At 40.4% G+C, this 15,111-nt stretch overlaps 1 protein-coding gene across 3 annotated transcripts in view; it reads left to right on the forward strand.

Moving 5' to 3' along the window:
• The window catches only part of LOC123375589 (serine/threonine-protein kinase TNNI3K), a 188,329-nt gene that overhangs the window by 126,644 nt on the left and 46,574 nt on the right, over nucleotides 1-15,111 (forward strand). For all 3 annotated transcript variants that reach the window (XM_045026599.1, XM_045026600.1, XM_045026601.1), the window contains 3 exons: nucleotides 4,591-4,643; nucleotides 6,639-6,691; nucleotides 7,874-8,006. In XM_045026599.1, the coding sequence (XP_044882534.1) occupies nucleotides 4,591-4,643; nucleotides 6,639-6,691; nucleotides 7,874-8,006 (239 nt within the window). The remainder of the gene's footprint in view (nucleotides 1-4,590; nucleotides 4,644-6,638; nucleotides 6,692-7,873; nucleotides 8,007-15,111) is intronic.

The following is a 15,111-nucleotide window of genomic DNA, read 5'->3' on the forward strand; positions in this document are numbered from 1 at the left end:
TGCATGATGGGTGATGTTGCCTATGAGTACTGTGAGTATTTGGTAGTAACCCCGAGCAATGGCAGACGGTATTTTTAAAAGGGAATCTCCCCATTTCACTTAGATCCAGATCAGTGCCCTCAATATTCTTAGGTGAACAGAATTATGCTTGAGTCCTGTTGCCAGAGTCCTCTGAACCCTGAGACTGGCTTTAGAAAAAAGAGAAGATACAGTGGCAGTCATCTGTGGTATCTAAGTATTGCATATAGTCCATCTTTTTCAATTGGCATTGGCTTGAACTTCCAATGGCCTGTCACATAGATTTGTCACGTTTGAGTTCAATATATTCAGAACACATATAAAAAATTGAGATCCACTGACTGATATGTTGTTCCAAAAATCAGCCAGTGCTGGTCCTTTCCACTAGAACTGTGAGACAAGCTTAGTATGACAAGTGAAACCCAAAAGTTTGGCTTTTCACTCACAAAATAATGAAAAAGTAATTTTTCTTCCATGGTTTGATTTAAACTTTTTGAAGATTCGATGTAAGTGCTATGATTAAGGGCAGAGTTCTAAGCAATAGTCTAAATACTGATTCCTGCAGTGCAAACCAATGCTATGATCCTATTCCCACTGAAGTTCAGGGGAGTTTTGCTACTAACTTCACTGGAAGCAGATCTAATGCTACTTTGACCTCTTACATTTCATCACATCACTCCTAATTGTACTCCCTCCTGCCTCCCATCCCATGATTACTCTCTATGCATAGTGTCGACACCTTAAAAAAATGTATAGACTTATCATGCTCCCCTTTTACCGTTTGTTTAACAAGCTACGTCTTTATAATTCTTGAAATCTTTCCTTTTAAGTCAGCCCCCGAACCATTTTTGTGCCCTTAGCTAATAATAATACTCAGATGTCCTGGTGTTTGGCTTGATACAAAGACCTACATAGATACTTGAATATCTCTTTTTATCTGTAGATCTCAAAGCACTTTTCATAGACTTTAAGGTCAGAAGGGACCATTATGATCATCTAGTCTGACCCCCTGCACAATGCAGGCCACAGAATCTCACCCACCCACTCCTGTAACAAACCCCTAACCTGTGTTTGAGTTATTGAAGTCCTCAAATTGTGGTTTAAAGACCTCAAGGTGCAGAGAATCCTCCAGCAAGTGACCCATGCCCCACGCTGCAGAGGAAGGCGAAAAACCTCCAGGGCCTCTGCCAATCTGCCCTGGAAGAAAATTCCTTCCCGACCCCAAATATGGTGATCAGTTAAACCCTGAGCATGTGGGCAAGACTCACCAGCCAGCACCCAGGAAAGAGCAGAGTAAGCATTATCTCCATTTTACAGATGAGGAAACTGAGGCATAGAGAGGGCATATGGTATCCCAAGTCTGTAGAGCAAGTTAGTGTATCGATGGGAGTGGAACTCGGGTGCACTAACTCGCTACCATGGGTGCTAACCAGTAAGCTATTGTACCTCCCAAGTTTTAAAGCTCTAAGGTAAAAATTTCAAAAGTGCCTAAGAGACTTAGAATCCTAAGTTCCTTTTTCAAAGTTACTTAGGTATTTAAGGATCCTAATTACCATTGAAAGTCAATGGGGCATAGGCTTGTAAGGAGCACATTTTTTAAAAGTATTTTGGTGCCTAAAGATGCAGATAAGCACCTAGTCGGATTTTCAAAGATGCTGAGGCACTTAATCCTCATTGAAATCAGTTCCCTTCTTAACTCCTACCTGTCTACTTCTTTGGGCCTAAATACTTTCAAGACTCTGGTTCTTAAGCATTTTTGTAAATTTATCCCATATACTGTGTCCAGCAGAGTAGACAGAATATATGGCATCTTTACTATTCTCCCCTCAGTTTTTTTTTCAATAGTTTTCTGGTAATGTGGTGTCCAGTAATGAATACTATATTACAAATGTAATCACCCCAGAGTCACACAGTGACAAGGAAAATTGATTTCACTACTCAGAAGATAAAGCAGTAATACATTAAGTCAGTGGTTTTCAACCTGTGCTCCACAAACACCTGGGCGTCAGCAGACTATGTCTAAGATTCCAATTATACATTTTTGGGGGGTCCACAAATGAAAAGACTTGAAAACCACTGCACTAAGTGGTACTAACACCCCTGAAGTCAATGGAGCGATGTCGATTTACACCAGATGTGGATCTAGCCCTTTCTGTCATAAAAGTTTTGACAAAAGTCATGAGTTGTTCCATACTTAATTCCCTGAGATACTATAAACAGGGACACCATGGAGCTCAAACATAATAGAGTGTAGGGGTGAAATCCTGGACTCATTAAAATTAATCACAAAACTCCTGTTAACTTCAATGAGACCAGGATTTCACCTTGGAGTTTGTTTGCATAAGTTATAGTCGTATGGATGTTCAATCTGTCACATTGTCTGGAGTGACTGATGACTGTGAATGCCTACCTCAGGGTAAACTGTCAAACACCAGGCAGACACCCAAAACTGGTGGTATGTTCTATAATTAGATTTCACCCACCCAGTAACAAATGTGAACTCCTGGATCGGATCACTGTATCAGTAGTACCACAGAATCACAAACAGTCCCCTTCGGTTCTCCAGTCTGTCTTGCCATCCAGGCAAGCTGGACTTAGTGAAAAATGGTCACTTATACCAAACATCACAAAATATTCAGGTTGCTTCCAGTCCCAAGAGACCAGTCGCTTACCCCAGATCAATTGGTACACCCTAGATTTTACACCAAAGACAAAGCCTGTATCCAATCCTGTAATAAACTATCTAAAGTTAGGAAAAGGAAATAAGAGTTATTTACAGGTTAAAGCAAACAGGCATATAACACAAATAAGTTGCAATCTAAATCCTAAGAGTGGCAGAGTTGTAGTGATCTGTCAATTCAAAATGTCTTTCAGGGCAAACCCAGGGATAACTGGGTGATCTCTCACTTCAGTTTAGAGTCTCTGGCTCCATGTGAATTCAAACAGCAAAGAGATGTAGATTTTTTCCATGTGTCTCCTTTTCACAGAAACAAAGCTGACATCAACAGTTCCCATGAAGATCCCTTCTTCGTGGTGTGGGAGCGGGAGGAGGAATGCACTTAATAAAGTCTTTGATCCTTGACCTCACACAATAGCTCATTTGCATTTAATGAACAGGATTTAACTTCTTGTTAGAGACCATCATTTGCATTACACAAGGCTTTTTCCCTATTTGATGAGTTACATAGTCGCAGAGGTTTCCAATGCAAATGCTTGCTTTTACTTTATAACCTGGGGTATAGTTGGCTGAGAAGAATACATGTGGCCTACTATGAGCATTTTATAGAACACTAAACACATTCTCATCAACCTAACATTTAATATTTATTTTGATAATGCTAACACACAGGTAAGTAAGACTGATTTCCAGTTATGCATTTATAAGTGTTCAGTGAGGTCTCGGGCCTTGGCATGAGCTGGCATCTGGTCTGTGAGCATCAGACAGTTAAAATAAACCAGGCATAATTAGGAGGTGCACAGTATATCTGATGTTGAAGGAAAGACTGTGTCTAAACTTAAGTGCCTAAAACATTTGAGAAATTATACACGAATAATGTCTTCACAGACATTTTTAAAAATCTAAGGTAAAAGGTAAGGTAGCTTGTGTCTCATAACAGTGAAGTTTGTACCATACTTCCTCTGTGATCAGTGTAGCCAAGGGTCCCTTTGTGCAGAAATATGATAAGGGCCCCCATTTTTCCACCTCCTCAGACAGCATCATAACGATCTGAAATCTAGGTGAGCAATACCAATTTGGCACTTTTCCATTTAGAGCTGATGAAAATCAGAGCAAAGTGGAATGTAATTCTGGGCAAATTAAATAAGGCCTTCGTGATGCAAAGGGAAAGAATCTTTTGAAAATCAGTCTAAAATATTTTCAAATATGTATTTATGTTTTCTCATCCTCATGAGGCTCCAGTGCCTCCTAGCAGTTATCCCCTAATATTTAGCCTCTAGAGGCCTGCTTCTGCTCTTCCATCCATGTAAATTAGGGATTAATTTAATGGAGTTACAGTGGTGTAAAACCAGTGTGAGAGGAGAATCAGGCCTTATAATTTTATTTAAAGGCTACCATTGGGTTCATCTTCAAATGTCATCTTTTTCACTTTGGTAATGCTGTGCACATACTGGTAATTCATAAATCTGTTATATTTGCTCTACTACTACTGAGAAAATGTATTTGTTCCACAACTAATTAGAAAATGTCTCTGACATTTTGATTTATAAAATTGTCAGGTTTGCCTTTTTTAGTCCTCTGAGTGGGGGTAGGTATACTCTGTTGTACGAGATGGCAGTTGTACAGACAAGCCTCTGCTTAAAAAGGGGTTGAGATACTAGCAAGCACAATAAAGAGACTAGGGTGACCAGATGTTCTGATTTTATCGGGACAGTCCCGATTTTTGGGTCTTTTTCTTATATCGGCTCCTATTTACCCCCCCCCCCTCCCATGCCTGTCCCAAGTTTTCACATTTGCTGTCTGGTCACCCTAAAAGAGGCAGAACCTTAAAATGCACTATTGCTTCAGGGCACTATCGTACTGTTATCTATGCTAACAATTGTCTTTCTTTACAGCCACAATATTCTTCTCTATGAAGATGGCCATGCTGTTGTTGCTGATTTTGGAGGTGAGGTGTTGGTGATTAATCTGAAAAATGTCAGCAAGTTCTCAAAAACTAGGGCTCTGTTTTCTCTGCTGAATCAGAAAGTGAATGAGGCTGTACTTTGCTTCATTATCTCTCTGAAAAATATCCCGGAGAGTAGATTTGGTCAATTGCAGTTGTGTCCTGCTGAGTTCTGCAGGGTTCCATCTTGTACTCTCTCTTATTAAAGGTGCATATAGGGTTGTGTGGAGAGTAAGAGAGGAGGCAAGGCTGCAGTCCATGTACAAGCTACAGTACTTTCAGAATGCCAATAAGCCCCTGCTCCACATATCTCTTTTAACTCAACCAGTGCAGTTGAACACCTTACCCAGTGTCTAGCCAAGACTGGAGCCTGGATGAGGATCTAATGGCCTGGCCTCAATCTAGATCAGAAGGCAGTTGTGCTGGTAGGATGGAGGAAGAAACTGGGGAAAATGGCAAGGGTTTTGTCTGCCCCTTTAATTGAGGATGTGTTCCTATCTTTTGTTACTAGAGTTCACAGTCCAGGGGTAGTGTTGGAGCCCTGCTTTTATCACAGAATCCTAGAGCAGCAGGGGCCAGGAGAGCTTTCTTTCATCTTCATCTAGAGAAGAGATTGTGGCTATTCCATTCAGATATGGAACTTTGGGTATGTCTACACTGCAAAACAAAACCACCCATGAGAGCTAGTCTCAGAGCCCAGGTCAACTGACATAGGCTATCAGGGCTCATGCTATGGGGATAAAAATAGCTGTGCAGATGTTGCCACTCAGGCTGGATCCCAAGCTCTGTGACCCACCACCTTTGATCCACACTGCTATTTTCAGCCCTATAGCATGAGCCCAAGTCAGCTGACCAGGCTCTGAGATTCGCAGCCCCAGGTTGGTGGTGGGGGCGTGTTCGCAGTGTAATCATACCTCTTGTCGGGACAAATTTTGACCAGGCTTCCCCATAATGATCTGAGGCTAATGCCAAATGCAATGGCTCACTAATTAAGTAGATTTTCTGGCTGAGGCACATGTGGCTGCCTGTTGGTGTTGAGTGAAATTTAAGGAGTTGGTTTCCACCTATAAAGCCCTAAATGTCCTGGGACCTGCCTATCTGAGATATCAACTCAGTCGCTGTGCCACATCAGTGCAGTTGTAATCAGCAGAGGTACCTGAGCATAATTTTAAAGAGAGGGAGGAGGGCGATGCTCTGGACAGCATCTGTGAGGAGCTCTTAACTTTGAAATAGTCCAAATTAGAGTAAGGCACTTTGCAAATCCCACCTACTTTCCTAGGCTACTGGAGAAGGAGGGATGCACTGGGGTCTGGTAGTTGTAGGGATGGCTGAGCGGATAAATATTTTTCTTTTCTGCTGGTTATATTCTGGTTGGGGACGCTGCTAGGTGTGTTCTTGTTTGTACAGGTAGGAGTGTACTTTTAACGTGTCTCAAAGTACCAAAATTCTGGGTAGGCACTTATGTATCATTTACATCTAAATAAATCAATCAATATTTCATATATTGCCTTTGCTATAGTCATACAAGATCTTATGAAACTGAAGTCTACTAGAGCAGCCTGTAGCTTTCATATCACCAGCCAGCTGAAAGGGAGTATGACATTAAATCAGAGTGCCAGTCTTCTGTGCCTTTGAATTTTAGTATAGGTTTTTGGTGTTGTTTGTTTTGAATCTAAATGAAGTTAGACACACCAGTACAGTTAACCCTGAGTTTAGAAACTCTGAGACGGATCCTCAGCAGGTATAAATCGCCATGAAAGCCAATGAAGATATGCCAATTTATAGCAGCTGAAGATCTGGCTCGCTGATGTAAGAAGCTCCATTTTATCGGGAATACCTTCATGTATCTTTATCTAATAGTGGGATATTGTATTTCTTCTTGATTTTACAAAACCCCAATTTTATGGAAGTCCTGGGTTTCCACCAAGACTTCTGTAAAATGAGGTTTATCTGTAGTGTTGTTTATTTAAAAAGCTTTCCTTTTTTTTTTTGTCTCAGAATCTAGATTTCTGCAGTCCCTGGATGAAGACAACATGACAAAACAACCTGGGGTTTCCTTCTTGTTCTTTTCCATTTAATTAGTATACTATTTATGTGCAAACTCAGCCTAGGAGAAAATGATGAGATTTGATATGTTTTTGCTGGAATCGATGATGTTGTACAGTGACAGTGTAATGCTTTGTTTCTTTTGTATGCTAATTTTTTCTTAGTGTTTGAGATCAGCCTTTATAATAGCAGAAATTATTGGATACAAAATATGCATACTATGCACTCACAAATGAGCTCCCTACCGTGTACCCAAAAAACAATATTATTTTATGGTTCTCATTTTAGCACTATCACCCCTGAATTCTTAGGCATAACATGCAAACCATCCCATATATATATATATATATATTGCTTTCTGATAGTCTGAATTTCTGACAGGGAATCAGTTATTCAACATGGATTTTCTTTCTGAGTTCTTTTCTCAGTATAGTTATTTCAAATAAATTGCTCATATGGGCCCAACTTTTTAAAAGACAATACCCTGTAGCAGAGGAGCAGAGTAAGACCCACTACTCCTCATGAGCCCAGTGGGTGGCAGGTTGTTTGTGAAGCAGCCACATAGATGTGTGCCTGCAAAATGCAATGATAGCCCAGGAGAGAAGCCAAAGGATTAATGTATACACCGATCCAGTCGTTCTAATACCCTGCATAGTTGTCATTATCATTATTCCAGCTCCTAAATTGGAGTAGTAGTTAAAGGGAGTTAGACATGCTAAAGCTCTGTACCCTGGTCTCAGACTGGAAGTGTAGATTTCAACTCCTGCCAGGGCTAGCTCTTGGTTTTTTGCCACCCCAAACTCCAAGAGCGCAACTGCCCAAACAAACCAACAAAAAAAAAAGAATGGCTGGAATGCTGCCCCTGGAATTGTGCTGCCCCAAGCACATGCTTGCTATGATGGAGCCTAGAGCCAGTCCTGACTCCTGCACCACTCTCAACGCTACTCTTCTCTTACCTAAAGCCTGATTATGCTAGCTTTATGCAGGTGAAATGAATTCCATGCTAATCCTGAAGACACAATATAATGTATGGTGATTTACTGCACGAATTGCGTATGCTATCATAACTATTTGTTATTAGAAGATTTATCTGTTAGCTTGTTGTGAAAGAAAGAAAGAAAGAAAAATCCTCCGCAAAGGAACAAAACACTCCATTAACATATTATTGATGTTTTTTTGATGCACAGAACCTACGCTGGATGGCCCCTGAGGTATTCACTCAGTGTACTCGATACACTATAAAAGCTGATGTTTTCAGCTACGCTTTGTGTCTCTGGGAACTGTTAACAGGTGAAATTCCATTTGCTCACCTCAAACCAGGTAAGATGCTCACTGAACTAACATGAACGCTACTTATATCTCTGAACTGTAATAAAGTAGCTGCCTTTCATAGCATTATTAATCCGTATTTTACTAGAATTCATATTAGGCAGTATTCACCTAAAAATTCAGCTTTGTTAAGGTAGCAGGAAACATAGGGAATTCAGTGTGCTTCTGGATTTGGGTGGAACTTTGGGGAATGAAGGAATGTCACTCCAGAAACTGTAAAGCCATGGATGTGTAGGGGATTTTTTCTTGGAGTTGGGAGTGGAGGAAAAGGATGGTAGTTAGGACAAGAGCTGTGATATCTGCAAGGTCTATCAGAAAGGGACTTCAAATAGCTTTCTTACCAATTGGAAGAAGAAAGGGCTATGCATGAAAAAATTTTTGTAGGAAAAAGTAGTTTTCACTTGTACTGTATTGAATTATTTACCCAATACAATATAACCATCAACAATTGTGTACAACCATCTATCTATCTATCTATCTATCTATCTATCTATCTATCTATCATCCTGCTTGTTTCAAAGGTACCTATCCCTGTTGTATCAGGAGCTCCTGATTAGGTCAATTACTTTATAAAATAATAATTCAAATGCTAAATGAAATCTCATACATGACTTATTAAATCAATTTCATCCCCACATTATTAAAATGAATATTAAATTAAACGTATTGTGTGGTATGTAGCATTATATAAGCAACTTGTTAACAATGATATATCAGACAGTAATTTAAACTTCAACTTTGGAAACAGTTTACTGGAAGCTCTCTTATCTGTGAAATGGTTGTAAAGCTGTTGCTAACATAGACCTGTTTAGGTATGGCTCTTCAAGTGCCTCCAATTTTCTGATATTCTTTAAGTTTGAAGTGAATTAATTTTTTTTAATGGAATCCTGTAGAAGTAACCTATCTTTTAATCCTCTTGATTAAATTTTTTTAAGTGGAATTTGACTAATCACTTCTTTTTTAAAACAATTGGGGTAATTATTTTTATATATAATTTATGCCAGGCCTGGAATTGGAAGTACCAAACATCACATGACAGCTTATCTTGGAGTCAAAAGCAGGAATCACAGGAGCTCTTGTAAGAATATCCAGTCTCACGTGATTTCTAATCTGATTTTCAGAACAAAGAGTTTGAGATAAATTCAGATCAGCATCTCAAGGTTCACACATCAGTAGTTTTCATCAGTCTCTCTTTCCATCTCCTGACTTTAGCTTGGCCATATTAAGCAGCAGACAGTAATACCCATCAATTCAGTTTCTTAGCAGCATCCTAGCAACTGTAGCATTTCAGAAGTCCTGCTTCCAGGCCTGCTAAGGAATGGATGTCCATTCTATTGCTGTCTACCCTTGCTGAGTTTCAGAAGCTGTGCAAAATCATCCTCTGTTCTGTTACTTGCATCATCTGCGCTGTCTCTTTCTTTTCCTGTACCACTTTTCTGGTTTCTCTCACTCCTTTACCACCTTCTCCACCAAACACCTTTTCTAGCACAGGCTCTGTACACAGTAGCCACACATTGCTCCCTATCTTGGCTTACGTATTGAGGCATGGTACCATAGTCCCTTTTTTGAGTAATGCACCTGTTTTTTCCTGAATTGAAAAGCGCAATTTATTCATTTCCCCTTCCTGCGCAGTATGTTCCAGGCAGGAAGATAACATCTTGATGTTTCATGCTGTTCTGCGTCCTGGTGATGGTGACAATAAATCCTACATTACTATGTGCTGATATAGTATTAACTTTTAATTGGAAATTCACTAGAATCCATCAATGATAAAAATATCACCTGGGTTGAGATACCTGTGTGCTTCTTGCAAATCTTCACATTCTTGATGTTCTATAGTATTAACCACTTTCGGGTAACTTTACACATTGCTATTTAACCCTGCTTCTTCTGTGTGAAATTCACCCCCTACACAGCGCGCTCATGAAAAGCTTTCCATGCCAGTTAAATCCTGTTTCAGCTCTGAGGGTGAAATACACTAATGGGCATAGGGTCGGCACAAGTGCAGCACACCACTCAAGCCCATAAATGAGATTAAGGCTATAGCTACACTACGAAGTCAAGTGGATTTAAATTACGTTGATGTACAGCCACCTCTGTAATTAAACCGCTGTTTCTTGTATCGGCAGAATGCATCCACAGTAGCAGCTTTGGCCTTGACACAGAGAGCAGTGCACCATGGGTAGCTCTAAACCAGGGTTAAGAAGTGAGGAGAGCTGGGGGAAGCATTCTGAACTAAAGTGGAATTTATTGGAGATGGGGAAGGGAGGACTCCTTGCTAAGTGAATTAACTCAAATAGTAACAGCTCCTTTTCTTTTCCTTGTATCTATTTCTTCTCTAGCAGTCATGCTGTGGTAGCCACGCATTAACACTCCACATTTCCCTAGTCTAAGTGTAAATCCTTTGATTCCTGTTTAATTAGGCTTTCTTGTCTGCCTTTCTCTCCTTAACAGAGAGTGCTTAACTTTACAGGGCCTTATTTCTGATACACTTAAAGTTATCAATAAATACAGTTATTTATTGATACACTTATCAATAAATAATCTCAGAGTCTGGTATTATTTTTGGTGTCTGTTGGGGGAAGTTTCCTTGTTCCCTTTCCTCTGAGATCTTATTAAATCCAGATTCATTTCTCCTCTGCCCTTTGTACAATTATGCTACTTTTATGCTACTTCTACAGTCCTTTGGAGTTCTTCACGCTGTTCAAAAAGTCAGGTGCTCTTATACAGATGGTGTAGCTGTCATTACATCAATAACAAGGGGCATTCCAATTCAGTATATAGTGTGGAGTTTCTGAACGGCATTAGCTGTTTATAGCTTCCCAGTCATTCATTTCTATCTCTGCTGACATTTGAATATAGTAGTCAGAAATCTGACTCAATCCTACTTCAGTTTCTAGTAATATACACTATTAATTGTCAACCCAGATTCCAAACCTGAATCTCATTCCTCCATTTCCACCAGTTGCAGCACCTTGTTTTCTGACCATTTAATTGAAGATCCAGCGTATGCCATCTAGGACATAGCTCCAGTGCCCTGTAGCCCAAATCTTCATCTGCTTCTGCGTGACATGACTATTCCTGCCATTTATCCCATTTCAGTCTGCGTTAACCATTTGTCTACTGTATAAGATACCAGATGTGTGAGAAAAACACTCCAAATATACTAGGTATGTCATTGGTATTCCACTGCGCATAAGCTAGAGCGTAATACATCAACAAAATGGTGTAGAGAAGTATACCTTGCTGCTCAGCAGTTACCAGAGTGATGGAAGCATTATAAGTAGATGGATGAATAGGAGGAAGAACAAAAGAAAGGGGAACATGAAACCCATGTGTGATGGGATCCCCAGGGTGCAGCCTGGGACTGTGGGACTGCTGTGCCCACCTGAACTCTCTCCAGCCTGGGCTGTCTCTCACAATGCCTTGCTAGTGAACAGCAGCAAACCCCTCCAGGTGCTGTTATCACTCAGCACAATCGTATGTGGAGCCCCACACCCAGCAATATTGCATGAATGCTCCCAGAGCCACTCATGAATCACACGGGGAAAGGCACCAGCCAAATCCCCGCAGCTCCCAGCAATGTACCTCAAAAATATACAAAATTTTCACACATACAAAATGGAAAATGACTGCCTAGGAAGGAGTACTGCGGAAAGGGATCTGGGCATCATAGTGGACCATAAGCTAAATATGAGTCAACAGTGTAACACTGTTGCAAAAAAAGTGAACATCATTCTGGGATGTATTAGCAGAAGTGTTGTAAGTAAGGGCTGGTCTACACTGGGGGGGAGTATCGATCTAAGATACGCAACTTCAGCTACGTGAATAGCGTAGCTGAAGTCAAAGTATCTTAGATTGATTTACCTCGGGCCCTCACGGCGCAGGATCGATGTCCGTGGCTCCCCGTGTCGACTCCACTACTGCCGCTCGCTCCAGTGGAGTTCCGGAGTTGACAGGAGCGCGTTCGGAGATCGATATATTGCGTCTAGATGAGACGCAATATATCGATCCCCGAAAAATCGATCGCTACCCGCCGATACGGCAGGTAGTCTGGACGTACCCTAAGACACGAGAAGTAGTTCTTCCGCTCTAGTCTAGGCCTCAACTGGAGTATTGTGTCCAGTTCTGGGCACCACATTTCAGAAAAGATGTGGAGAAAGTCCAGAGAAGAGCAACAAAAATGATTTAAAGGTCTAGAAAACATGACCAATGAGGGAAGATTGAAAAAATTAGGTTAGTTTAGTCTGGAAAAGAAGAGACTGGGAGGGGACATGATAACAGTTTTCAAGTACATAGAAGATTGTTACAAGGAAGAGGGAGAAAAATTGTCCTTAACCTCTGAGGATAGGACAAGAAGCAATGGGCTTAAATTGCAGCAAGGGAGGTTTAGGGTGGACATTAGGGAAAAACTTCCTAACTGTCAGGCATGGTTAAGCACTGGAATAAATTGCCTAGGGAGGTTGTGGAATCTCCATCATTGGAGATTTTTAAGAGCAGTTTAGACAAACACCTGCCAGGAATAGTCTAGATAATACCTAGTCCTGCCGTGAGTACAGGGGACTGGACTAGATGACCTCTAGAGGTCCTTTCCAGTCCTATGATTCTATGAATATACTGTCTTGCACTGCTCAAGATGAGCAGTGCAAATTTATTAATTGGTTCACCACTTCATCAATGGAAAGTGGACATACACCAGCCTTTGCAAACCTGAGCAGATTTGCCACACACTTCAAGCAAAGTATCAGAGGGGTAGCCGTGTTAGTCTGGTTCTGTAGAAGCAGCAAAGAATCCTGTGGCACCTTATAGACTAACAGACGTTTTGCAGCATGAGCTTTCGTGGGTGAATACCCACTTCTTCGGATGCAAGACATCTTGCATCCGAAGAAGTGGGTATTCACCCACGAAAGCTCATGCTGCAAAACGTCTGTTAGTCTATAAGGTGCCACAGGATTCTTTGCTGCTACTTCAAGCAAACTCACTGATAAAGGTAAACAGTTAAAAGTATCGACTAGAAAAATAGATTTTAAGAGATAGGCAAAAAGTTCGAATTAGTTACCAAAAGAAAAGAAAATATAAGCATGCAGTCTAACCTCTCATAGACTGGGCAACATCTAGATTAGCAGTTTTTCTCACCCCACTGTATATTGCAGTTCATAGTACACAGATTTCACCCTTGAAATCTGGGCCAGTGTCCTCTGTTGAAGTCTCAAGTCTTCAGTGTCCTTGTTGCTTGCAGCATAGGTGGGGGCAGGAGAAAAGGCCAAGCATGGGGCCCTGTGTTCTGTTTTATATCCTCAGTCCCGTGTGCTTGTAGAACACAAGTCCAGGTGTGTCTGCGTGCATTGCTGAGTCTCCAGGCAATGTTGAGCAGTTCCCCTGGTGTGGCCTCATGCAGGTGAGTCATTGAATTGTAGCTCCCTTACTGGACAATTGCTGTTAATGGGTTGTTTGACACCCCACCCGGGTGTTGGTTACTCTCCTTGCTTGTGTCTCTGGGGGGCTAATATCTGGCTGATTCCCCAATTTACAGCATGTTTTAGTGACAACCATACAACACAATACTCATAACTTCATATGCATTAATGATATACATATATGGATAGAAAAATTACGTTCAGCAGATCATAACCTTTCCCCTAATACCTTACACGGCCTGTTTTATATGCAAGATCACACTCGTATATAAATGAGGACTATGGGGGTTACAGGGTGCTCTCCCAAGGTACAGAATGTCACACCATGTTTCTGAAAGGTGTCATGATTTAATCTTTTTCTTCCCTGTCCAGTATTCTTTGCTTTGGTAATTTTATTCTGTTTATATTCACCTACTGAACCACATGCCCCTTCAACTAAATGAGCATGGGTTCACTGATTTCTCTTTCTGTTATTGCAGCATCTCAGAGGTCCATTTTCAGTCTCATGTTATTTTGTCTGTACACTCCTTCTGAGTTAATGCCTTTTCTATAGTCTCTTTTTGATGACTCCCTGCTTACCAACCAAAAGATCTCTTACTACAAGGCTTTTCAGTAGTAAGTGTTGGCCTAATTCTACTCCCATGAAAGTCAATGAGCACTTTTGAAAATCCCATCCATCCATCATCACCATCATCATCACCCTTATATAACACTTAGATTTTTCAAAATATCAACTAATTAACCCTCCCAATTGCTCTGTAAGATAGGGGAAATTTATCATCCCCAGCTTACAGTTGGGGAAACTAAGACAGAAAATGAAAGGACTTGCACAAGGCCACAAAGCAGGTCAGTGTCAGATTCAGGATTAGAACTGAGTAGTCATCTAGCCTCTTCTCCTAGACTCCACTGCCTCTCAACCCATACTGCCTATGAAAAGTCTAGTATATTTAAATATGAAAACTATGTCTGAACTTCATTGTGTACATCTGATTTAGGGCCAAATCTTGCAAACACTTCTTGTGGGGATGAGGCATCTTTCATAGCCTATATACAAATTCCACCCTCATTATTACATACATTCAGATGAGAGTTTAAAACATAAATCCCATATTTTTCACCAGCTATACATTTTCAGATGATGAGAGATACATTTTCTTTTAAAACTTTTTTGTATGCTGTCTGTGGAGCTCTGTAGCTTTACTTACATACTCTTAACCTTCCCTCTGTCTAATATTGACCTTTGTACATGCACAGAAGTATAGGAAGCCATTCAGGTCAAGTACATTGGAATACTTAGATGTTGGAAAGAATACCTAACTCTAAAACTTAGCCCTTGTAAAATCTATACATCACCCCTTGAAATGGATGTTATTTTTGCAGTAATTACACCTCTGTATCCCTTAGTGTATCAAGTATATTATTCAATTCAGTAAGGGTATGCTGTATACAAAATTAGATATCCATTTTTCAGATTGTATAAAGAGTCTCAGTGCTATTCAATCAAAATCACTACTTATTTTATCAAATGGAGCATCTGTTGAATCAAATGGAATCCCCAGTGAAATCATTTCAGTATTAAGTCAAATATAATATTTGCTGAATACCATATCATGTAATTCTATAGTACCAAAGACTGCAGCATGTCCCATGGTCAGTAATGAAAAACTACTATATGTGTT

This window comes from Mauremys mutica, chromosome 8 (assembly GCF_020497125.1).
Source record: "Mauremys mutica isolate MM-2020 ecotype Southern chromosome 8, ASM2049712v1, whole genome shotgun sequence".
Classification (NCBI taxonomy): domain Eukaryota; kingdom Metazoa; phylum Chordata; order Testudines; family Geoemydidae; genus Mauremys; species Mauremys mutica.